The 26,891-nt window shown below is 38.1% G+C and overlaps 2 protein-coding genes across 2 annotated transcripts in view; one reads left to right on the top strand and one right to left on the bottom strand.

Annotated features, from left to right (window-relative positions):
- Positions 1-8,738, top strand: part of slc36a1 (solute carrier family 36 member 1) — a 45,121-nt gene extending 36,383 nt beyond the window's left edge. Inside the window, exon 12 of the mRNA XM_066649473.1 lies at positions 7,242-8,738. Within this exon, the coding sequence (XP_066505570.1) occupies positions 7,242-7,507 (266 nt within the window). The 3' untranslated portion in view covers positions 7,508-8,738. The remainder of the gene's footprint in view (positions 1-7,241) is intronic.
- A 7,687-nt stretch (positions 8,739-16,425) lies between these two features.
- On the bottom strand, positions 16,426-26,891 carry mtnr1al (melatonin receptor type 1A like). The gene is made up of 2 exons (XM_066649543.1): positions 26,054-26,891; positions 16,426-19,408 (listed from the first exon to the last, which is right to left on the bottom strand). Exons 1-2 carry the CDS (start codon positions 26,316-26,318, stop codon positions 18,639-18,641), a joined length of 1,035 nt encoding a protein of 344 aa, XP_066505640.1. The 5' UTR covers positions 26,319-26,891; the 3' UTR covers positions 16,426-18,638.

Raw genomic sequence — 26,891 nt, 5'->3', positions numbered from 1 at the left:
TCAGTTTAGTGTCAGTGTTTACAAATTACATTATTATATTAACTGGATTAAAGAAATAGATTTTATAAACTTCAGCTTTCAAGTAATCTCTTTATATTGGAATCACCATATGAAAGTGACTCCATTCACTCACTCACTCCCATACACACATCTCGGACCTGCACCAAAAGATGCAGTGTTTGACCAACATTAGAATATGCAAGGCCTAGCATTAAATGTTAAAGCCAGTATCTATCCTTAATAAAATAATTCACATAACTACATTGTTTTTTTAGGATGTATGAAGGATCCTGCAATGAATATCCGTGCAATAATATTTGGTATTTGGTAAAAATGGTTTTGATAGGTTCTAAATACAGTTGCCATATTTCTTAGCCCTGTAAGTCCCCATACACCATTCCTATTATAAAACATGGTGTTATAGAAATGAATTGGTGTGTTGTCAATTTGTAGACCACCTTTGGGATCTTGAAGAATCCTGGGTTTAACCATTCATTCATTCATTCATTCATTCATTATCTGTAAGCGCTTATCCAGTTCAGGGTCGCGGTGGATCCAGAGCCTACCTGGAATCATTGGGCGCAAGGCAGGAATACACACTGGAGGGGGCGCCAGTCCTTCACAGGGCAACACATACACACACACACACACACACCTACGGACACTTTTGAGTCACCAATCCACCTACCAACGTGTGTTTTTGGACTGTGGGAGGAAACCCACGCGGTGGGTTTAACCAAATAATATAAAATAAGTATGGACAGTGTTGGAATAATACAATAATGTTGCAATCTACATTTAATAGTACTTAGGGATCTAACTTACAGAGATTCTGGGGATATGTTGCATTTATGTAGCAGTTATTAGCATGTTCAGCAATTACCTAATAACACTGTAATTGAAAGGACTCTGACATTTAGGAAGTAAACTGTACACAGAAGAGAAGAATCCGTCACTTGGCAGTGACATAGGAACGGTTTTCAAAAATGTCATTATATTTTCCACAGAGAAGTGGCTTATACATGGAGTTCCTCATGTGGGCATGTTGCTAAACAAACACAGAAAAGTACAATCTGAACATAGCTCAGTGAAAGCCTTGCATTTCCTGCCTTTCCAGCCATCGCCATCTAGAAGAAAAGTTCAAGTGGTAGAGAGATAATGTCAGAATAACGACCCGCCTCTGCACAAGCCTAGATCTCTTTTATTCAACAGAAAAAGAAGTTTGGTTGTTGACAGTATTTTTATAGAAGGAATATTATGGTCTGTGCTGCAGAATATGTTCAAATAATAGATACCAAAACGTGTTATATGCAATCATGTGTTATCATCTTTAGCATTATTTCTAATGAACTCTCTTCATTAACTCTAATTACTGCTAAGATGATAACTAATTTATTTCTGGCAGTCTGTGGTCTGTGCTATATTACAATCCCATGGGCTAATTATAATAATTGAACCAGGTCTCATGCAATGCATAGCCAGGGTTTTTAACTACATTTTATTTGGAGTGTTTCTAAAATAATGTGTAGGTGAATTTGCCATCCAGTTATTTAATGTTGCTTACAGTGTGACTTGTGTTAACTGGAATGAGCAGGGGGTGTGTAGGTTGAGAATAGCCACAGAAGCTTTTAATTCTCAGTAGGGATATGAATTTGGCTTGAACATTAGATGGACTGAATACGACAATTTATAAGAAAGAAATAATAATTGAATAATTAAAATATTGAAATTATAATACATTTCTATCACATCACAACATGTGAAATGCAAAATAAATAAATGATGCTATTAACCAATGTAAAAGCCAGCAAAAAATGTTTTTTAAATGTGAAGGAAATATTTAGGGATTTAGTAAAGTTGGGAGGCTGTGCCAAATGTAAATAAAAACAGAATGAAAAGATGTACAAATCATTTAAACCCTATATTTAATTGAAAATAGAAAAGAGTAGATGTCAGATGCTGAAACTTAGAATGCTGAATGTTGAAACTTTGCATCTTAGTGTCTTTCAGAAGTAAAGACGGTGAGGTATTCACCACTTTGAAAGACTATTTGGGCAAATAGTGCAGCAATTCAAGAATAACATTTTTCAATGTTATTAAAATATTAAAACTTGGGGATTTCATTATCTGCAATAAATGATATCATTAAAATGCAAGTTAGAACTCAAGTAGAAATCATATATAAACATAATCCAAAAACACTGCCACCTTCTCTGGACCTAGCTTATTTAAAATGGGAAAGTGGAATAGTGTCCTTTGGTCTGAAATTCTTTTTGGAAATCATGGAAACGCCATTGTGTTCAAACTTTTCTGGAAATGGGTTTTGTATTAAATTAAATTAATTGATTTAATGAATTCATTAAACCTAAACATATGAATATATTATTTTAATCAAACAATAGTAGAAAATATTAACACTCATTAGAAAAACTCGTCCCACATCGTCAATTGCTTTTTATTAGCAATTCGTTGACAATAATGATTTTTTTGGAACAAGGGTGTTTGTTTTAAATAACACAACAGAAGGCTACAAAAAAATGCTAATACCTCCAATCACCATGTGAAAGCCCCCCTAGGTCAAAACTTAGCTCCTTACTACAATACTGTATTTCTTAGTTATAGTTTTTTTAGTTAGTTTGTTTGTGTTTTAATAAATTACTCAATTATTTAACTTGCTATTTGCTACAGAGACATTTGAATTAAATATAGTAGCGCTGCTAAAACTGTATACTGCTGATATATTCCTTTAACTGCCATGTACTGGCTTCTTTCCCACAGCTCCATTCATGAAATTGGGGGTTTCTGATTTATCTTCTGTGAAGCTGCCAGGCAGCTGTGATTACACTTCTGTCCTAATGTAAGCCTCAGACACTCTTTCTGAAACAGATCATTTCATAAAATTGTGTATGAAATCCAAGCAGACACATAATTTTGGAGAACGCTTTCACCCCAGTAAACACATTTTCTCATTATAATTTTATTTCCACTGCCTGTTTGTCTCTCCACTCATCACCTCAAAATTTTTCATAAAAAAAGAATACTGTACATACACTCAGTCCATTTCACAACATAATTAGTGGCCAGTCCATTGTTTGGAGAACCCTGGCTGTTTTCTTTTCTCAATAGCAGCTTTTTTGTACCGGTCCACGTCCTTCAGACCCCTAGTGCTGTGTGTCTTCTTACAGTGAAATTTTCAGATCTAAAGTGTAAATGAAGCTAAATTTCCTTGTGTGTCTTAAAGATGAAAGCTATCACGTGTTTATCTGATGTTGGCACTTTTGGTGTTTTACACCATGGCTGTTAGGGGCTCTATTTTCTGTGTTAATTTGCCTTATCCTCTGACATCTGCACAGTATTGTGCATCATTTATGTGCACTGTGTTGTGGATACACCATCATTAGCTTAACATCTGTCTCAGTTCAGAGAACATTTCTAAAGCAGTTGGCTGATTCCCAGCAACATATATTAAGCAATTAGAGTATGATATTGTGATGGGCCATGTGGTGGTGAGTCATACTGCTCTATTGATCCCTGCAATGGGACACTGTGTGCAGCGTTTTCCACAGTCATTCACTGGAAAGATGTTTGTGTGTGAATGTGACTGGTTGTAGAACTTTGCGATGTTCCCTCAATAACCATTAAATGCACATCAATAAGCTTATCATACAAACCACATTTCTGGAAAGGTAGTTTTTTAGAATGCAGTAAAAATAAAACACTACTTTATGCTTTTTTCAGTAAAACACTGTTTTGAAAAGAATGAACAAATTGTAAAGTCACTTCATGTTTTGGCTGAAAAAGTTGATTTTATATTGTAAATATAAACAAACATAGAATTTCAAACATGCATCACAGAAAACTTGGAACAGAGGCAAAATAAAAATGAAAATGTATGTGTGTATATGTATGAATATACAACTTGAACCAACGCTGTGCATGACGAGTTACGATGTGGCAAGTGCAGCCATCCGCTCTGCGAAAAACTTCACTTTTATGCAGATAAATGCTGCCACCTCACTGCGTCTAGCCAATCCGGGTAGAATATGTCATGCGAGCGCACCAATCAGAGCTGTCTTTTGAAAGTACCCTTGATAGAAAGCATTATATTGGGATCTTGTATGAACAAATTTTGATAATGATTCTATTTAGAAAACACAATCAGGGAAAACATGGGAAAACTTTTCTTTGTACTTTTGTCAGTTAAATAAATGTTCAAGAGAATTAACAAATTACAAGTTCTTGTTTTACTGCATTGTCCAAAAAATCCCAACTTTTCAGCATATGGAATGTATATGTTCTATATGCATCCAACAGATAATAATATCATTTTCAACATATGCTTTGAAACTTGCATGATGCGAGGAGCAAGGAATTAATCTAGCAGTAACTATGGAATAATAGACGTCCTTTTGAACGCTAGCCCTTTTAAGCAGAGCTTAGCTAAACTTCCCAGAAGAAGTGCATAATTTTGGATCCAGTCTTTGATACAAGCAATTAGACCAAAATGAAAGCATTTCTATGGCTATCTCTGAGAGGTTTTTAAAAATTCAATGTACTTAATCCATATTCTGACAGTGATGAGGTTCTTATCTAAGACTCATTCTGGCTCTCATTTCAGCAGTGATTTAGCTAAGCGTAATAGGCTAGTTGGCTCATCCTCTTCACCGCTTTTGTCCCCGGTCTGCCCTGAGAAGAGCTCAGCCGAGCATGCCTTTCAATCGGCCTTGTTATTAAATTATCTCACGGCTGTGGCCCTGCGACTCGAGAGCTTTCAAAGTGTCAGAGACTCAAATTAGACTGGCCTTTCTCCAGCTCCAATTTGCTGTGTGTCAGATCTGACAGCCCTTTAAAGGGAGAGATTGGTATGGGCAGGAGTCTCAACACGGACACCCCAGCTCTGACCCAGAACCACTGCTCCAGCGTGGACGTTGCTGACTGCCAATGAAGCAAGAGGATGGAGCACGTCCTCATTTGCACTTACGGAAAGATGCCTCTGACACTTGATTGATAAGTGCATAGGCTGTATGTTATTATGTTTGGTTTTGAGTAGTATGTATGTTGTATTGGTCTCTGATATTAGATGAATTGTTGAATGACCTAATTATTGCTGCACTCTGGTTGTTCTCAATAAGTTACTTGATGAGCCACAGAGTATTTGAATGATTGATCCCCAAAGAAAACTTCTAGTAAAACTGTTTCAAACAGTACATGAATCGTTATTGGTCTGTATTGTAAACTCTTAAAATTTGAGGTAAATGGATGCAGGCAGATACTGTTTGACTAACATCCTTTATTCTTAAACCAAGAGCTTTATTAGTGGATATTATTTTGAGGATTCAATTGCATTCTGCTACAACAGTATTAGTAGGGACAGGTCATAATGGTAGATTAGGTATGGCACAGCAGCCTGTCACACTAGAGAGCACAGTCCATTTGCTCTACAGCCCCCCACCCCCAATTCAAGATTTCATTACATTTTCAGTATGTTAAGTCAATGCTTAGGAATAATAGAGCTCTTAGAAACTGGCACAAAAAAAAACAGACCTGTCATCTTAATTTGATCAGTAGATTTGCTCTTTTCACTCCCCAGTAGAGCTGGCAAATTTTTAGCATATGTGAATCAAACGCTTGCTTTGCTGGGTGTGTGTGTGTGTGGATCAAAAAGAGCTGAAACAGACCTCATTAATCTAGAAGCCCCACAATTGGCAGAGATCTTTGTGTCTCTGTTTCTTCCTCACCCAGGCAGAGCAAAAAGATGTGCTGACTTCACACTGCAACAGTGACATCAGAAGGTTAGCCAAGCTGTGAAATGGATGAGTAAAACTTGGCGAGATCCACAAGTGATGGCCCACTAATAATATGAGGGATGAGCCCCGCATTCAAAAGCTGTTCCCCTTTGCAGCCCTTTTTTTTATGAATTCCCATGGTAGAGAATAATGTGCAAAATTATGTGCAAGCACTACTTGACACAAGTGTAGAGGAGTGGCCTCCCAGCAGCTGGAGTCAGAATACAACGTCTAAGTCCGGCATAACACAGAGCACCGTCAGTTCATCTGTGTCCGCTGTCTGAACCAGCCACAAAAATGCAGAACACAGAGCGAGAGCACAGAGAAAGCAGATAAGGCAACTAGAGCCCCAGCTGCTGTCTGAGTCACGCAAAACCAAGAAGCCGAAAGCAGGCTGAAGGTCCTTTGAATGCGAAACGTGCGACAGGTCACAGAGCCCTGATAAATGCAGATAGACAGCTATGGATAAAAGGAAGCTCTGTCAGACCGTCCTGTTAAATGTGCCATTGTGAGCTGTTTGCAAGCTGATTAAGGAAGCGATGGAGACAAAAGAGCTTTCAGAGTGTTGTTCTTCTCTGGAGAGAAATTCAGACCCTTGTAGATTTGCCATTATGCAGCCTCGATCTCTCACTTCTCCCTGTTGTTCCAATGATGTTTGAGGGAAAGGCATGTGATTCATACAGAAGAGTGCACTTCAGAGCTGAAGGAACCCTCCAGATTTCCACCCGTTCGTTGTGGTCAATAACACTTGAGTCATTGTATTAGGTGACAGTCATAATGCATTGGTTCCATTTGTTGGTCCCGCAGATGTCTCTCCATTGAATTCACTTTCCACCAGCTTTATACTTTGGTTATTCTCTTTTCCCTCACCCTCAAGGGGACGCTGTCATCTGGCTCAGCTTTGTAGTGTGCCTCCTGTGATGTGGATAAATCTTCAAAGTAGCCAACACCTTGGTCTTGTGGACCATTTGTCTTTTCTGAGCATAGAATTTGGCTTCAGGACCCTTTTACAAAACAACAACAAAATAAATAAACAAATAAATAAATGAAACTGCTCAAAGCATTGTGATGTATGAGCTCTAGGTGCTTTGGAGTGGCCACATAAAAGATCAACCTTCTCTTCCTTCTCTAGGTTAATTTGACAGATTCTCTGGAATCGAACACCGGCAAAAGAGAGCAACGCTTCAAAGCATCTTTTATCAACTGCTCTTAATGTGTGTCAGACTTGCTCAACAGGTCTTTTACAGTCTCTCCAAAAGCAATTTTAAGTGACAGCAAATGCGTTTTTCATTCTTATAAACTATCTCTAAATATTACTGCGGTATACAGCATTACATGTGAGATTCATATAAATGCTTTGATAGGTTTGTTTAAAGGAGCAGCACGGTGGCACAACAGGAATAAGCAGTCAATTCAAGCATAAGTTGATGTCATCCCTCTGCTCTGTTTCTACAGGTGTGCTGGCCATACTGATTCCAGAGCTGGACCTAGTGATCTCCTTGGTGGGTTCGGTCAGCAGCAGTGCCCTTGCACTGATCTTGCCTCCTCTCCTCCAGATCTTCACCTTTCACACGGAGGGTCTCTCTGCCTGGGTGGTGCTCAAGAACATCATTATCAGTGTTTTCGGCCTGGTGGGATTTGTGGCTGGGACTTATATCTCCATCGTGGAGATCATCTCACGCCAGTCCAAGCGGAATGACACCTACTTTCAAGTCATGTGACAGCAGGTCTATTCAAGAAGCGGTTTATAGATGGGTCGACCCATTCACTCAGTAAATGGCCCATCAATTTCCAATCAATTATACCTGAAATCATTTAAGTCAATACAAGAAAGACCTTGGTGTCTGTGCAGAGGAACCACTAACCTTGAGGGCTTCATATTTGTCTACAAACCCCAGTTCCAGAAAATGGTACAATCAATTCTCTTGAACCTTATATTACAAAAGTACAAAGAAAAAGTTTCCAATATTTTCACTAATTAAGCTGTTTAATTAATGATATATTGTAAATATAAAACAAGATCAAATAAAGTTGGAACAGAGGCATATTTACCACTGTTTTACTTCACTTTTTAATAACACTTTGTAATTATTTTGGAAGTTTTGCAAGTGGAATTTTCGCCCAGTTTGTTGACTTCAGCTGCTGAGCAGTCTCTGGATGGCATTGTCTGATTTTTCTCTCCATGATGCAGCACAGAAGGTAGATCTAGATTGCACACAGGCCAGTCAAACATGCACATGGTTTCTCCAAAGCCATGCTATTGTAGGACCTGCAGAATGAGGGCTTTTTTTCTGAAATAACCATGGAACTCACAGGACATAGCCTTGATAACAGAATGTCACTCTGAATGTATACAGCATGAATGGTACATTCTGGATGTTCCCCTGTTTTTGCCACAGAGAACTTGATGTCTGTTTTCTCATAAACAAGCTGAAACCTGAACTCATCTAACTATAGTTTCCATGTTCTTTGGAACATTTTCTGCATCGAATTGATGTACAGTTTCTCTCTTTTTTTTTGAGTCTCAGGTTTTATATCTTGATGTGGCAGCAGACTGTGTTATGCAGCAACAGTTTCTGACGTATTTCAGATCATGTGATTATATTTATCACAGGTGAATGATGGTTTCAAATGCAGTGCCATCTGAGGGCTCAAAGGTCATGAGCATTCATCAGTGATTTTGGGCTTTGTCCTACATAAACAGAGATTTCCTGAAACCTTTGCAATGTTATGTGTGGTAGAGAGAGGAAGGGAGCCAAGACCCATGTTTGTTCACAGTGATTAAAATAGTGTAACTTGAATATTTTGTAAGCTTTACCCTCTCATTTAGCTTCTGATTTTGGGTTGTTTTGCAGGTTTCAAATTGTGCATTTGTTTACATTTTTTTTTTTAAATAAAACAAAAAAACTTGTTCAATAAAAACATGGGAAATTTTTATATTTGCTTTGTATTTTTATTATTTGTAATTTTATCAGTTTAAGTTTCAAGAGAATTACAAATTACAGATTCTTGTTTTTAAACAAGATTTCAACACATTTCAATAATATAATAATAATTTTACATTAAAAAAAAATCAACTGGAAATGGGGTTTGTATATTTCCTCAGTGCTGAATTATGGACAAATCGCACACAGCACATAATTTACTGAATTCCCTTTTAATAGCATTATTTTAACCATTGGGGATTTATGTTTGGATTCATTTATTTTGTTCAGTTCCTCAGAATTTAGGGATCAAGACACAGTCAACATATCTGTCCAATACTGATCTATACTTTTACGGTTATATAGTTTACGGCATGTATCAAATGGTTCACATTAATGTACAGACCTAGAGTGTCCCAGGAGGACATGTGGCTTGTGTTCCCTCTTTTGTGTATCGAGGTGCTTTAACTTCTCCATATTCATGGCAAATGTGTACATGGCCATTCATATGACGGATAAGAAAATGGGACTCATTGGTCCAGATGACCTTCTTCAACCAGTGTCCAGCTCTGACCCTCACATTCTTTTGAAGGTGGACATAGGTCGGCATGGGCACGCTGAACAGTCTGTGGTTACAACCCTAGTTTTATTAGGATTATTCTCATACCAATCACCCAGGAGCTTTATCATGAAAAGTTCTATGATTTGTACAGCCCCCTTTTGTGGATTTGAATCTGGTGAAATTAACCTTGATTGACCTTGTGCATCAGAAATCATTGGACACTCAAGACACAGTTGCTGGTGTGTGGTCTGCCCCTCGTCAGTACTTGCTCAGTCCTGAGTGTGGGGACTGCGAGACCCCTACAAGCCTCACTCTTTAGAACTCAATCATCTGGATATGATGATTTGGCCATTATTTCTGTGTTTTAAATGTTCACACCTGACAGCTTTCTACATCCAGTATATCTATGAGCCTGTAGGAACCAAGTGTTCATTTTGGTTCATCTGTGTATACTGATTTTTGTAGCCCAATGTTGACAATATTTTCCATTAAGATCAAAAATTCAAATCATATTTTTTTTCATTCACAGTTGTGTCCGTTTTTCTACACATAGAAAAATAATATTCAAATTGTTTATGAAGTGACCTTGTTTAAGGAGTGTTTGCTGCTCAAGTATCATCTCAGTATACAAAGAAAAATAAAGTATGAGGGGTTTTATTGTTTTAGACCTTTACACAGGTGTTTCTTTTAGGTGAAATACCCCCATTCATATTTAAAATGGACACTTTTTTACATTTTGTTAGGAAAAATAGTAGTAATCCTTGGAGAATGCTTGATTGTTTATTGACATGTATATTGAAATAACAGAACTAATCATAGATAAAATCTCACAGCTCCTTAGCTGTTTTAAAACTACATTTTGTAGAGTCATATGGTGTTTCTGATTTAGAGCAAAGATCAACTTCACACCTCGCCTGGCAATGAAATTCCAACATGATTTATCAGAATTTAGTTAGGAAATATTTTAAATAATATTGGCTAAAAGTTGCGCAGCAGGTAGTGTCGCAGTCACACAGCTCCAGGGACCTGGAGGTTGTGGGTTCGAGTCCCGCTCCGGGTGACTGTCTGTGAGGAGTGTGGTGTGTGTTCTCCTTGTGTCCGCTTGGGTTTCCTCCGGGTGACTGTCTGTGAGGAGTGTGGTGTGTTCTCCCTGTGTCTGTGTGGGTTTCCTCCCACAGTCTAAAAACACGTTTGTAGGTGAATTGGCGACTCAAAAGTTTCTGTAGGTGTGAGTGAATGTGTGTGACGCCTTGTGAAGGACTGGCGCCCCCTCCAGGGTGTGTTCCCACCTTCAGCCCAGTGATTCCGGGTAGTAAATAGCAAACAAATACAAACCATATATAGCACAACATAATTTAAATTTTTGTTTGATGAATGATGGGATTTTGTATATATTTGAATGTCTCTCTTTTTTTTATTGGTATCATAAAATACAGTTGTAGTTCATAAGAGAACTATGTGTGTTTTATGCTGGTTTGGTTACTTGGGGAAAATCATGCATCATGTAATAGTGTAATAAGTTAATTTAACTTATTAAAATAAACTAAAGCAGACTAAATTTCAGTTCATGTTCTGCTGTACTTAATGTTGCACTTGTGGTTTTTGTTGTTGTTTTTTTTATCATTTTTAAAGATGCAATTGATTATGAGTTTAAAGCAGTTTCTGGACATTCATAAGTTATGTATGAAATGTAAATTTCATTAAGATTGTTGCCCTCTTAAGGGTCAAACGTAATGCTTCTTCAGAGGTAAATGATGTATATTGCATGATGTGTAAAGCAACAACACTTGTTTATTGCTGTTCACTTGCTGTAACCTACTGTAGGTTTATGGTCTCTAAGTGTTGGAAAAGTTCTGTGGCAATGCAAAGTGAAATAAAGCCCTCTGTGCTGGTGAGGTGTGTGTGCGTGCGTGGTCATGTTCGTTCTGCTTTTGGAAGTGAAGCTCAGTGGCAGCCTGTGAGAGTGTGATGGGAGACGCTCAGACTACAATAATGTCAACAGCCCTGAAGAAGTGTAAAGTGCTGTTAGCAAGAGACTGCTACACTCTTGTTATATAATCTGAGTCCTCTGTGAAGCACGCTAACTGGTTTAAAACTGGTTGCTGACATGAAGGGTTGATAAAACTAGATGGAGAAAGACTTAAACCATTTGTAATCTTGTATTTGGAAGTTCTTTTACTCAGTATATGATAATACTCTTATTACACACATTGATAAGTCATGAAACATCTTTACTTGCAAAGACTGAGCATTTGGTGGATGACCGTTGTTTGGAATATAATAATGATATCTTCACCTGTCACTTATAACCTGCTTAGTATTATTTACACAAGTTTGTGTGGCTGCCGTGTAAACGGTAATAAAAACTCTTTATTCTGATGAGCTACACACTTTAGTTTTTTTCACCATGGTTAGATCAAAGTCAGAATTGACCAGTAGCACACTTGTGTGCCAATAAAAGATGGGACCACAGCTGGTACAAGCTGGAGAAAGCTAAGCTCTTGTGTCTTGTTGAGTCGAAAAAGCAGCAGAAGCTGAGGAAATGACAAGTGTCCCCTACAGGGACATCACAGAGAGCTCCTGGTTTGACTTGGCAACTGCCTGCCCACAGACCCACAGTAAGTCACACTGTCAGATCACCCCTTTCACTGAAAACATGAAGCACTTTAGAGTAAAACAAGCCCCTCTTTTCTGACCTCACAACAAGAATATCACCTCAACTCACTTCCTTTCTCCTGCACACATCTCCACTGACCATACAGGTTCACTTCTTAGTTCTACAGTTACAGACTGGAGCCCTAGGTACAAGTGGATCAGACACAGAAGTGCCACTGGAATTTCCACTCACTGTCCACTCTATTAGACACACCTACCATGTAGTCCACCTTGTAGACGAATAGTCAGAGACAGCAGCTCATCTGCTGCTACACAGTTTGTGTTGATTTTATAAACCTATAAATAGGAAATTTAAGACAGAAAAGTGTTTGTAAGGCATTTGTTTTGTGAACTAGTAGTTCAGCAAAGCATTAAATATATACCGTGGATATATAAATTGTACACACCCCTGTTAAAATGCCAGGTTTAGTGATATAAAAAAATGAGAACAAGACAAATAATTTCAGAGATTTTTCCACTTTTAATGAGACCTATAACCTGTACATCTCAATTAAAAAATAAACTGAAATCTTTAGGGGGAAGAAGTAAACAATAAAATAATGTGGTTGCATAACTGTGCACACCCTTAAACTAATACATTGTTGAAGCACCTTTTGATGCTATTACAGCACTCAGGCTTTTTGGGTAGGAGACTATCAGCATGGCAACATCTTGACTTAGCAATCTTTGCCCACTCTTCTTTGCAAAAACATTCCAAATCTGTCAGCTTGCGGGGGCATCTCCTGTGTACAGCCCTCTTCAGATCACCCCACACATTTTCAATCAGATTCAGATCTGGGCTCTGGCTGGGCCATTTCAACACTTTAATCTTCTTTGGTTGATTTGGACGCATGCTTTGGGTCGTTGTCGTGCTGAAAGACTCCTCTTCAGCTTCAGCTTTCTAGCAGAAACTAGAAGGTTTTATGCCAGATTCGACTGGTATTTGGAACTGTTCATAATTCCTTCTACCTTGACTATGGACCCAGTACCAGCTAAAGAAAAACAGCCCCACAGCATGATGCTGCCCCCACCATGCTTCACTGTGGGTATGGTGTTCTTTTGATGATGTGCAGTGAGGTTTTTTTTCTGCGCCAAACATACCTTTTGGAATTATGGCCTAAAAGTTCAACTCTGGTTTCATAAGACCATAACACATTTTCCCACGTGCTTTTAGGGCAGTTCAAATGCGTTTTTGCAAAATTTAGCCAGGCTTGGAAGAAGAGGCTTCTGTCTTGCCCCATAGCCCAGACATATGATGAATACTGGATATAATTGTCACATGTAATACACAGCCAGTATGTGCCAGAAGTTCCCGCAACTCCTTTAATGTTGCTGTATGCTTCTTGGTAGCTTCCCTGACTAATACTCTTCTTGTCTTTTAATCAATTTTGGAGGGACATCCTGTTCTTTGCAATGTCACTGCTGTGCTATATTTTCTCCACTTGATGATGACCGTCTACACTGTGTTCCATGGTATATCTAATGCCTTGGAAATTCTTTTGTACCCTTTTCCAGATGGATGCCTTTAGACAATGAGATCCGTCTGTTGCTTTGGGAGCTCTCTGAATGATGGCAGGTGTCCACTGATTCATATTTAACATGAGTTTGAATGTGATTGGTTCATTCTGAACACAGCCACACCCCCAGGTATAAGAGGGTGTGCACCCTTATGCAATCACTATATTTCAGTTTTTATTTTTTACTTATTCCCCCTAAAGATTTCAGTTTATTTTTTAACTGAGATGTACAGGTTATAGGTCTCATTAAAGGTGGAAAAAGTTCTGAACTGATTTGTCTTGGACTCATTTTTTATATGACTAAACCTGGCATTGTAAAAGGGGTGTGTACACTTTTTATATCTACTGTATTCAACATTATACACCTCCAATATAATCACGAATGGCACTTTTCCACTGCATAGAACCTACACAACTTGGCTCGACTCTTGCTTTTTCACTGGCCAAATCTTGTACTTGGTCCCTTGTCCTTTTTTTTGTCCCTGCTCACTTACAGTTCCAATCGAGCTGAGTAGGTTCTAAATCATGAGGTGTAAGCCCTGCAGATCGCTGAATGGCCAGAGACCTGTCAATCAATACGAAATGCACAGCTCCAGCACAAACTCACCACTTGAAAAAATCTGTGAAGTTACACATTTGTTTTTATCTGACTCACAGTGGCAGCTCGTAACATTACCCCGAGGTGTGTTGAAGAGGTTCAACTGCTCCTTGGGTCGGTAGCCAATACATATGGCTGTGCTGTATGTGAACTGGATGTAACTCTGGCTGTCATAATTATTTTTTACGTGGTTATGACAAGTGGGAGTGGTCAGCTCAAATGCTGTTATTTCATGTGGCAAACAAGCCATGAAAATGAGGGCTGTGGGTCACACCTGGGCCAGAATCTGAAAACTCAGTACTTGCAAGAACAAATAAACAGTACAAAGCAAAATTTGAATTTGTTTGAACAAAAACAATATTTACCATTGATTTAAAACAAACATTTTTTTCATTCTTCTATGTTTTTACAACACAATGTCTTTAAAACCTTTGGTTAAGTCTGGTTACTGAGAGAGGTTGTATGTATTAGCTCTTTAGCACGGAGCTAGCTAGTTGTTTATAAGCCACATTAGCGGACCCAATAACCTCAGCATCTGGATGAAGTGTCCATCCCTTTCCTGAGGCATAAATCTGCCACCCAAGCTTTTCTCCACTGACCCGAAAAGTTCCATGTCAGATATTTACTGGCGCTGACCTGGGGTAATGTTTCAGGAGAATAGCGACAGGCACTTCAAAATTCCTTTGCGGTTGTTTCTGTCAAAGCAGTGTCAGAAGTTTGCTGAGTGATTGTTAGTGCTTTAATTGTTTCTGAGATGCCAAAGAACTAGGAATGTTTGTGGCCCCAGTTAATCAGGAAAGTGGAAAAGTTTTAGCAGCCAAACTGTTGTTTATCAAAATTGTTGTCAAAGATACACTTATCGAAAAACATGATACTTAGTAAGCGGTTAGTTGTTTCCTTGTAAACCTGTTAAAGTTGCTGACCTAATAGGACTTAAAAGCAACTGCATTATTCATATATTTTAAAGATATTTAAAAAAAAATGAATTATGCACAAGGCAACAAAATCATAACGTACTTCTACATACCCAACTGGAAAAAACAAAACAAAACAAACAAAATATCTTCCACCAGCACGAATTCTTTGCTGAGTTAAGCCAGTTTATGTTGATCACCCAGCAAGGTCGGTTGACCCGTATATCAGTGTGTAAAACACGCAATGTCATCACTGTGTTTAAGAAAGTAATAAACCCTTTATCCCCAATTGTATTTCTTTAGGTGAGAAGGAAAAAGACACTGACATATTAAAGTGTAAGATAACAGAGTATACATTTACAATTTTTTCTACTGTTCTATTTATCATGACATTTACAGACATAAAAGCTAGAATGTAAATTACGTGTGGGGGAAATGTAGAATAAAGATTGATATATGTAGTTTTTTCCAACTGTGAGGATATTTATGATTGGTTTTGGTGATCAGCTATGAATGTCTGTGCTGGTTTTTCTAGCAGGGTTTTATAAAAGGGATTTATTTGTGCCTGTCCAGCACATTTATTTATTTATTTATTTATTTATTGCAAGTGACAGCTGAATGATTGTGAGTATGTGCAAACAATTTGTCAAAGCAACTAATCACACTAATATAAAACTGACAGAAAAAGATCCCTGTGGAGAAGGCAAGACTGTGAAACTAATCTCAACAGATCAGCCTTCGTTTCCATTCAGAAATAGTTCTATAAGATTTGTATTTTATTCAAAAGTGTTTTTTATCCTCTCGTATCTACTGCAGAAGATAGAGTAGCAACCAAGTACAACTACTGTTACTCTTGTAGAATAATGACTCCTGCGAAATTCTGAGTACTTATTTTAGAAGTATGATAAATATAACTAGTTAATACACACTTCTGCACTGAACACAACATTTCACACTTCTGAGCTAAAGGAGCAATCAGTCATTATGCAAACAAATTGTAGGAAGCAACATTTATCCAGGTGAGCATTTATTTAACTATTTATTTATTTTCACTTGGTTTCTATAAATTGCAACTCATATAAGATGTAGCATTGCTTTATAATCCCTGAAAAAACAGGCTTGAGCTCCATAGACTGGGTCCCACACATTTAATATATATATTTTTAATTTACCATGTGTCCAAAATGGCTCCCTATTCATTATTCCCTTTGTTATTCATTATATATATATATAGTCTATTATTTTAGAACTGAATACGTCACAGTTCTGGACGCAGCGAATCTCTGATACATTCAGGCCATTAGTTGTCAGTATAACAATTTTATAATGTTTATCAGTTGAATGACATGAAGTAAAATCACTAGAGAAAATGTCTGATTGCTTCTTTTTTATGGACATTGTAACACTACAGGAGGAGCACAGTGATCGATCTTTATTAAGACTGATTTCAAACATTTCTGTTACTGAGTTTATGGACATAACATTAAACTTCAACCTCGGGTCGTCATGACATTATATACATTTAAAAAAAATATGATTGTTCATAAACACTTAACCATCCAAAAATGTGCAAATATTGGAAGGTGAAATATAGCGCTTTTTTAATAGTTCTTTTCAATGCATCTCTCTCACTCTGTAATTTTGCCTCAAGACACAGAGACGCTCACACTTCTTTTATGCATGTAACGGTTTAGGCACACAAACAAATGCACAAAATAATTAAACATTCCTTGCGCCTTTCCACAAACAGAACATTCATGTTAGATTATGTATCTCACTGAGAACTTCAGCTAGCATCATTTTACTGTTTTTATGGAAAGATGGAAAACAGGCATCTGCTTTGTGACTTCGATATTGCATTCCTGCCACCACATCTTTTAGGAAGCAATTAAGACCATGATTAAACATATATCAACATGTTTTTTTTTACCATTAGAGGATACAATCGTATATTAAATTGAGGTAATAAAGTATTTTGCAATGTTTATTCAACAAAATGTGTTCTCAAGGGTAATATATTATAACCGCACTATAATTATTTTGATTTATTTACATTAAATATACTCAATTGCTTTGTTGAAAAAAAGTGCAAAGTGGAAAACGTGTTGTATATGACATAGCACACTCAGGTACTGGCCTACAAATGTATATTTAATAATAATATTCATGAAATTGCTGCGTGTTTGGTGGGGTTTCAAGTCAGGCAGTAATAATGATGACCACAACAGAACTCCAGACTGATTTGAGAGATCCTCTTCAAATAGGATCCAACCATTTATGAGTAAACGTCAGAGTCATTTGGGAAATTGCAGATCGATTATTTGTTTCAAGCTACACTCAGTTTGGAAAATTGCTTCTGTGCCCCACTCTGACTTCACTGATGAAATCCCAGGTGTAAGAGCTGTCTATTTGTGAAGCTCAGATGAACTCTGTTAAATATCACCCTAACAGAAACAGACAGAAACAAAAACAGCCAGCTGCTGTTTTGGTCTAGGGCTGGGTATCAAAATGCATTATTTTTATCTAAAAAACAGGCCCAAATAGAGATTGCTAGCTACTAGAATAATTAAAGGTGGCACTTGGCCAGGATATAAACTTTGAATGTATGTTCTTTTTTTATTAAAACTCCTGCTGAATGTCCTTGATGCATGTAAAATCACAAAAGATCATCCAACTGTGAGTTTGAGTCTCGTTAACTATTTATGTAACTGACATTTGGAGAGTCATGGGCATATAATAAAATGCTGCTGTTTGACTGTGTACCTTTAAAGGGAGCAGTATTCAAATACTGTTCAACTAAATGTTGTGAGCATGGTATTCATGTCTGTGCTTTTTGGTCACCCTTTACCACAAAGCAGTGTTCATCAGGCACCTTGACATTTACATAAACCCTTCATGTCAGCTGACTTAGGCCTACATAATAAATATTTACTGAGGCATTTTCCAACTCTAATAGCTTTCTGACACAAGGTTATTATGACAGGACATCAACCAACACCTGATTAAAAGAATGTCATGTGACATACAAGTTGAAAAAAGCAACCTTTATGACAGATGAAACGTAATGAAATAAGCCATTTATATCCTTTATCTTTTTTGGGCTTATGTGTGTGTCATGTTGTCTTATGATCACTACCTTCCAGCAACATATAATGCTAACCACACATTTCCTCTGAGTATATATAACCAAATTTATTTAATTTTTGTTCAGTTAAAAAAAAGTTAAAATATAAATAAATTAATTAATTAAATATAAAAAACTATTATAATTGTGGTTTTGTAATGTTTGAATGATACACAGCCCTATTTCTGGCCACATTTTTTCTCCAACAGTACTCATCGAGATGGCTTCTCTTGTACATTTAGATGGTTATCTCAACAAACTGCAACAGATGTGTTTGAATCATACATTAATCACTCAGTGCAAACATAAGCACGTACCAGGGCACAAACGCAAACACACGACTGTTTGTGCCCATGTCCTTTGTAACAAAAAAAAGAAAAGAAAAGAAAAAAATAAAAGCAAAGGGATTATCTGATATGGACATACCGCGCACAAACACTGCGGTCAATAGTTGCACCATTACTTCAGTTTCAGTCCGTCTGTGTCTGTTTGAACTGAATTTGTTTTTTTCTGCCAGTTAAGTGACAGTGCTTGTCTGTTCTCTTGAAAAACAAATCCTTAACAATGAAACTTAAAAACAGCTAGCACAATCCTTTTGTACTCCTTTCGAAAATTGTGGTTGAGTACACCATAAATAACAGCGTTCAGGCAGCTGTTGAAATAAGCCATGAAGTAGCTGGCTGTGAAGAGCCATTCTGGGATGGCCTGGCCCAGTTTTGGGTGGATGGCCACTGCCAGGCCAATGAAGTTCAGGGGCGCCCAGCACACAGCGAACAGAACAAACACTACAAACATAGTCAGAAAGTTACGGAAGTCGTGTGGCTTAATCTTGGGCCTGGAATCTGGCTTGACCCTCTTTCGAACCTGGATGACCAGGATCCAGATGCGCAGGTAGCAGAAGGTGACGATGCTGATGGGCAGGATGAAGTGCACAATCACCACAGTGATGGTGTAAAGAGAGCTGACCGACTGGGCAAAGGTGCATGAGAACACCCGTGGGTCATACTGCAGAGACTCCACAAACCAGTTTGGCACAATGGCCAGGATGGTCAGTGACCACACCAGGATCACATAGCACACTGTGTTCTTGCTAGAGAAGAGCTTGTCATATTTCAGGCTGTGGCAGATGTAACAGTAGCGGTTGATGGCAATGCCTGTGATGTTGAAGATGGAGCCGATGACACTGAGCCCCATCAGGAAGCCGCTGATCTGGCAGTGGATGTTCCCTGCGATCCAGCCGTCATGGAAGATAGCAGTCAGGACCAGTGGGTAAGGGTAGATGGCCACAACTAGATCAGCTACAGCCAAACTCACCACAAAGGCATTTCCTATAGAAAATACAACGGAAAACAATTTGTTAAACATCAGCCAATAGCCTAAATAAAAACTGCAAGGTTCTGTTAGGGATTAGCCCAAAGTTTCTCAAACTAGAGGAGTGCTAATGGGGCGAGAGGATATATATATATATTTATTTATTTTTTATTTTTTTTAACCAGAAATGCTGTACCTTTAGACTCATTCTCTTTAGGCCTAAACTCATTACTGTCTTCTCTGGTTGCTTATAATTGTGTAGTCAAACAAAGCAGCAATTACAGATGACACTGCAGCACTTTGTGTGATAGCTGATAATAATGTGATTATGGCCCCAGGGAAGGGGTACAGAATCTGAAAATGTGATTCCAAAAGAGTGTTATGTTTTTTAAGGTCAATAAAACCAGAGACTTTATTAATTATTTAAAAGAAAGAAAGAAAGAAATATTCTATAAATCATAAATTAATATGATGTACTATACAATAAATATATTATTATGATTATTATTGCATGTGAAATCTATTAAAAAATGCATGTAATGATAAATCATTTCAGCATAAACCCTCTAGCTAAATATGAAAACTGAAAAACATGCTGTCAGTCAAGAAAAAACCTTTTGCTCTTCTACACATAAGCTCCTATTTGTTATGACAATAACAAGTACATTTTTCTGTTTGTTGGACGTCTGGTGTACTATATTATTGGTGCTAGAGAGCCATAATTAATTGGTTTATTATTATATTATAAACGACCTCCATCAGCCTCCCTTAGGTTGTTAATATGTGCTATCATTATTTTCACTTCTACATAAGTAATATAGAACGAGATGCTTTTTAAATAGTTATAAATATTCATATAATGCACACAGCAACTTTAAAAATGCATTTTTAAATTAATCTTAGCATGAAGAGGCTGTATATGATATGATGTACATATAATCAGAGGGATTTGGGGAGTTGTAAATAAATGAGATTGCTTGGAAAAGGATCAAGGGATGACTATGTTTAGTGGTTATTAGTAAGTCTCTATGTTATTAGACTTTGAATGAGGCATGTACTGAAATAATAAAAAATAATTTGCCTTCAGCGCACACAGAAGAACACCAACCTGTCTACACTATACATTAGTGAGGCAGGAGGGTTTAGGCTGTCTCTTGTGAGAAACTGACACGCATGTAAATTTGGAGGAGAATCACTTAAAGGAAGCTCTAGCTTCCACTGTACACCCTGTGCAAAACTGCAATTTCAGAAATTAAAATCATTGCTCTTGCTGAACCCACTCACTTATATTAAATGAAAGGTCAGCATGTTAAAATAACTGTTTCAATTAGAACTTTTTCAATTTCAAAGTGATTTTCCCCCGTGTCCCTTAGATTAGTATTTCTCCTGCCGTTTGCTGAAAAACAAAGTGTTGCTATGGCTCAGGTGCCCAACTGAGTGACCCGAGGCAATGCTTTGAATTTTCAGAATTGAGCACACATTTCACAGGCAGCCATGCAGTAGCTAATCCTTCAGTGTGAGCCTGCTGGATTGCTATGTGGACTACACTGCTAACATGATAGCCACGGTGCTCTAAGGGGGATTCCTAGTTCCCATACACACACACACACACACACGCATACAAACAAAAGACGGAATGAATAACCTTACAGCAGGTTGTCTTTGTGTTCAGACAATGCTAATTTTCTCATGTGAAATATTAAGAATGTGATTATATATTCACTCAGCTAGCTCATGGAAACACAGCTCCCACAGAACTTGAGTGTTTAGCTTTTAGTTGCTTTTTACCCATTACTAACTCACTGTGAGCTGTTACTTAGCACAGCTAGTGGCATTAGGAGCTTGCAAAGTGCCCAAATAAATTATGCTAATGTAATATTATGGTTTAAAATGTCAGCAGAGGGAGGAGGTTCTGTAGTTTCAAAATGGAACCTGTGAAGAATCATCTTGGGGAAAGCCTTTGAGTGGATTTGTGAATTTTTCATAGCATGAATGCATTGCCTGAGGTCAACTGAAAGAGTAAAAAACCCGGCTCAAGGCTGAAGCGCTGTACAGTAGAGATAGTTCGGCTGAGAATGGACTTCACCTTCTCTGATATCAATGGTGAGGAACTGAATACGCAAAGCTACACTTATCTTTGAAGAACCAGAAGAGCTAGGGACACAAATCTCTTTTTCAAGTGTTTTTAATCAGGGCTGGCATTCGCTCTGAGGGAACTTAACGTTTACCTTGATGAAGGCATGAACCTCTGGTCCTAGGACTGTGCTGGCTGTGACAACTACCAGTGCCTGAGCTCTGTATTGGAATATCTTTCCTTCTACATTTAATTCCATTAACTCACAGATGAGTTGTTTTCTGGACATCATTAATAATACATTAATTCTCATTCACACATGCTTTTGTCATGGACTTTCATTCTCTCCGGCTAAATATATATATATATATATATATATATATATATATATATATATAAATATATGTATAAGCTTGGAAGGAAAACCTTTTGGCATCTTGCCCAAAAAATGTTACACACACACACACACATTACTATTAATCATGAGACTATGGAGGATATAAAGTCAGGTTCACAGCTCTGACAGGGATTAGACAGTAATGTGGGCTCTCTCTCTACCCTTAACATACTCACAGAAGGGCAAACACATTGATAAACTCGTTTGTGTTCAATCGATTTAGTGGAATTTAATGAATGGGTTCCAGTCGCCTCACATTAAACAAGTTTATTCATTTTGGGCCACAAATTGAATACAGAAGTTGAGCATCAATTGGACTTAAACTGGGGCCTGCCTTGGAATCAGTAATGACAATTACAGTAAATATCTTTGTCTCCAAATTCCAGCATAAGCCTGTGTGTGTGTGTGTGTGTATCTTCTGGACATTCACTCAGTGGGGATTGTGATCATGACAGATATTAGACAGTATGACCAGTAGTTACTCTCACAGTTCAAATTGTGTTCCTATAAGAAAAGAGAAACAGCCTTACCACTCAGTTCTGTGTAAGTACCAAATAAATTGAAATGAGACAGGTGGGAATAATAATAATAATACAATCATTCTTGTATTCAACTGAAAATGCTGCCATTTGGGTCACAGAGACGGTAGCACACAGAACAGTTTAGACTCATAATTCTAGCCAGTAATAGGTCAAACGGTGCTTGAAAGGTTTCTGACATGATTTTGCAGTAGTTGCTACTCCCCCATTTTCAGCTACTTCAATGTATGCCTGAATATTATAACATTTATATTGGTATTACACCAAAGCATTATAATATTTTAGATGGTGGGGTGGAGTGTAAATTTCCCTCTCCCCACAAATCTCCTTAAATGAACATGATTCATGTGGATGAGCTACTTAAAATTAAAAACTTTCGTTTTAATGCCTTATTATATCTAAAGGATATTTGAATAATAAGACGATAGTTTACATCACATTACTGCTCACTGATAAATGACACATCAGCATTTCTTGAACAGGAACTCTTTAAGAAGGTACAGGATACATTTGTAGAATATGATGATGACTAAATATATATATTGTGCAATGTTTAATTAAAACAAAATATGATTAACACTTCACATTAATCCTAATCCAAGCAATTGCTTTAAGCAATTATATTGGGTCAAATAAATGGATATATGTGGTATTATCTTAGTGCTATCTCAGACCTGACTTGATCAATCACCTCGTCTGAGGACGAGGATTACTGCACACATCGACCATGACTTTCCGCTGTATATCCACACAGCTTTAAAGGTCCACTTGGATTAAAAACATAGATGGACCACTGCATTGATTGGAAGACTGAACTTGAACTCAGTGGAGTACAAACAGTGCTGACTGCACTCTGTATGAGCTGGACTCCTGACAACAAAGAACCTGATCGCACTGTGTCCTCTATATTGTATTGATCTTTAAAACATTAGCTTGTAAAGGCAAGAAATTAATCTTGAACCAATGGAAACTCTCTGATAACTTTAATAATGAACTTTTCCATTAAAAGTTAACATTCATGGACAACCTTTCAATTTAGTAGTTTCTATAGAAGCATCTATTAAAGGGTTTTTTTTGCTTCATCATGTCTTCATATCAGGTTTTGGCACCTATATATTTGAGTTTCTGGTATTTTAAAATGATTGCCTACCAGAAACAGGTAGGATTTTAAGTTCTGATGAAAGAAATAGAAAAGTGGACTTTGTTTTGGAAAAGACTGAAACATTTCCATCATTAGGCAAAACATTACATTTCCCTACAAATGCAGAATAATATGCAAGATTCACAAATCAGCATTAATTCTCTTGAGCAAGCACAATTTAGAAACGTAGACGTATCACAGAAGGAAAACCTGACCAGACATTCACAATTCAATTTTTTTTTAATGTACTGTCTGTTTCAATCCAGTTGTATTTAAAATGTCATTCATTACTGGACAATCACAAAGGCACAACCCTGACCAAATCATGCACAAACCTCTCATGGAAAGGTCAGAGTTTTCTGAAGTCATAGATAAGATCTGTGAAGGGTAAGGTAACAGACACTGAGGACACAATGCCAGCATGTAGTCATAACAGAGATGGATATAGCACAGTGTAGTGTTAGTGCAGACTAAAGACTAAATTATATCTGGTTGCTTAGTGCAGTGGATAACAATGTTGCCCTCCATGTCCAGGCTAGGGGTAACTCCTCCGCTTGTGCAAAACTAACCATGCTACACCAACAGACCTTGGATCAGGCCCCTAAGACTGCACTCGCCTATTTCTGTAATGTAACTACATGGTGCATTGCTATGGAAAAGAGTGTCTGCCAAAAGCATAAATGTAAATATACACTGATCAGCCACAACATTAAAATGATAATGAAAATGATAATTTATCATCTCCATGTACCATGTATGTGCACATTGTAGTTCTACAATTACAGACTGTGGTCCATCTGTTGCTCTGAATACGTTTACCCTGTTCTTCAGTGGTCAAGTCCCCCACATGGCCACTACAGAGCAGGACTTATTTGATTTGTGCATCACTCTCAGCACTGCAGTGACATTGAAGTGTTGGTGGGGGGTGGTGTGTTTTGCGCTGTAGTAGTGGATCAGACACAGCAGTGCTGCTGGAGTTTTTAAACCCCCATGATATCACTGCTGAACTGAGAATATTCAAACAGCCAAAAATATGCAGCCAACTGCATCCTGGGGGCAGCGTCATGTGATCAATGTGGCCAAGGACTAGAGAACAACCAACACAAACTATGAAGTAAAGATGGGCTACTGTCTACAAGGTAGACTCACAAGGTCCAGTGAGTGGGAGCAATTTATTAAATCTCCAGCAGCCCTGTTAACACACCAAAACCATGTCAGCGTAACTGCAGTGCTGAGAATGACACACCACCAAGTAATACCCACTATGGTGGTCTTTTGGGGGTCCTGACCATTAAAGAACAGGGTGAAAATGGGTTAACAATGTGTGCAGAGCAAGAATTGGAGTCCTGTCTGTAATTAGAACTAAGATGTGCACCAATATGATCAGTGGAGCTGATAAAATGGACAATGAGTGTAAACTATAAGAGTGATTCCATGAGTGGAGGACCATTCACCAGTTATAACTGTTATAATATTTACTTTTCGGGCATTTTTAAACAGTAAAATAATTAACTGCAATACTTCATTTTTACAAGTTGTGTTTACTTATAAATGTCTTTAATAAGTTAATGTTGTTTTTAAGAATAGAATAATAAAATAAACAAAGTCTAATGAACTAGAATCTATTTTAACTTTAGGACATTAATGATGTACATAGAGTCATTAATGAGTTACTTTACGGTAACATTATTGAACGCTCTATATCACATGGTCAGCCAATGGCAATATCACTTACAAGTAAGGAAAAAGAAATGTATAAATTAAATTGTATATATAATAAGATTTAGTACATTTTTCATAGTGCAGTTGTCTTAGCCTATAACTCATTACTCACCAAGAAGGACACTGCAAGCATGAGATGTTAAATGGATTCATACAATAACACCAGAAAATGCAAAAAGAACTTGCAAAAAACAAACAAACAAAAAAAAAACAGTTTTATGGGTTGGTAATAAAAAACATAACTGGCACCTCAACTGGGGAATCACTCTTACTGTGCAGCTGTAGGCAAATTTTGGGTACACCTGGGCAGGTTTTGTTGATTTTCTAATTAAATATATGTTAACACATTCTCTAAAGAGAACACACCACCATCAGTTTATTACAACTAATTAAATTATATCGTTTTAAAATGTGTTAAACTGAGCAAGTGGACAGAAATAGAACATAAACATTTGCCGAAACATCATTTGTATAGGAGCCTTTTCTATAAAAGTTGCATAAACTTAATTTCATTTAGAAAATCAACAAAACATGACATTTCACGAAGAGTATTCAAACTTTTACAAACTACAAATGGACCCTCAGTAGTACACAAAAAGCAACTCAGTTGAGGAGTCGCCTAAAAGTAATTCGACTCTCAAATTATGTTTTTGATTAAAAGAAATAACAGTCTCTACTGCAAAATTTTAAGGCACCATTGCTGTTTATTTGCTGAACAACAAACCACTTCGAGAGCCCCGCTGCACTCCAGCACTCCTCCATTCTCCCGTCAGTCCAGTGTCTGCTCACCTGCTTTCCTGAGTTTCCTGTTGCGGAACACGGACACGATGACCAACAGGTTGCCCAGCACGTCCACGACGATGGTGGTGATGAGCACGCCGGACAGCAGGGTGATGAGCCAGGGGAAGTGCGCGCTCTTGCTGCTGCGCTCCTCGTCAGCGGACACGTTCCTCAGAGCTCCGTCCGTCGCCTCCACCATGCTCACTGCGCCATGAGACAGGGAGGCGCGACACGGCCCCGCGTGCCACCGGCGTGCAGTGAGGTGCGCGAGCATGGAGCGCGAGCGGGCAGATTGTGAGCTCGAGCCTCGGGCGCAGCGCCGCTCTCATCAGCGGAGGCGCACAGTGGCGCGCGCGCAACAGCAGCAGCAGCAGCACCGACACGCTGCGGCCACGCCGCGCGCCACATCTCCAGCACACAGCACGCGCTCAGTGCTGCACGGGGTTTTATTCTGACGAGGATTCTCTCAGCGCTGATTAACAGGCCGGCGAAGCAAGAGAAGTTTCATCAATTAAATTTTTCAGTTTCAGTTTACTTCAAATAAAGCCTAAATGTTTGCTTTTTGTTTACAATATTGTAAACAGTCAAACAATGCTAAAAAGTGTTTAAAAACTAACGCACGCTCGCTCGCTCTAGACTAGTAGCTAGTATTTTTCGGTGGAGGTGACACGTGCTGTTACCGTCCGTGCGCTCGTGCTGACCCACTGGCTACCGCACGAGTGGCCATCCGTTCAGTCCTTCATTCATAAATCCGTTTTATATCTTCACGCAAGTCCTGCTGTGATTCTATAATCGCCTCACGCGCCGCGCTCGTTCATGACTTTACTGCTGGCAAACCGCTGGGGAG

This window comes from Hoplias malabaricus, chromosome 17 (assembly GCF_029633855.1).
Source record: "Hoplias malabaricus isolate fHopMal1 chromosome 17, fHopMal1.hap1, whole genome shotgun sequence".
In the NCBI taxonomy this organism is placed as follows: Eukaryota; Metazoa; Chordata; class Actinopteri; order Characiformes; family Erythrinidae; genus Hoplias; species Hoplias malabaricus.
Note: the sequence above shows the minus strand (reverse complement) of the source record. Positions and strands in the feature narration are given on the sequence as shown.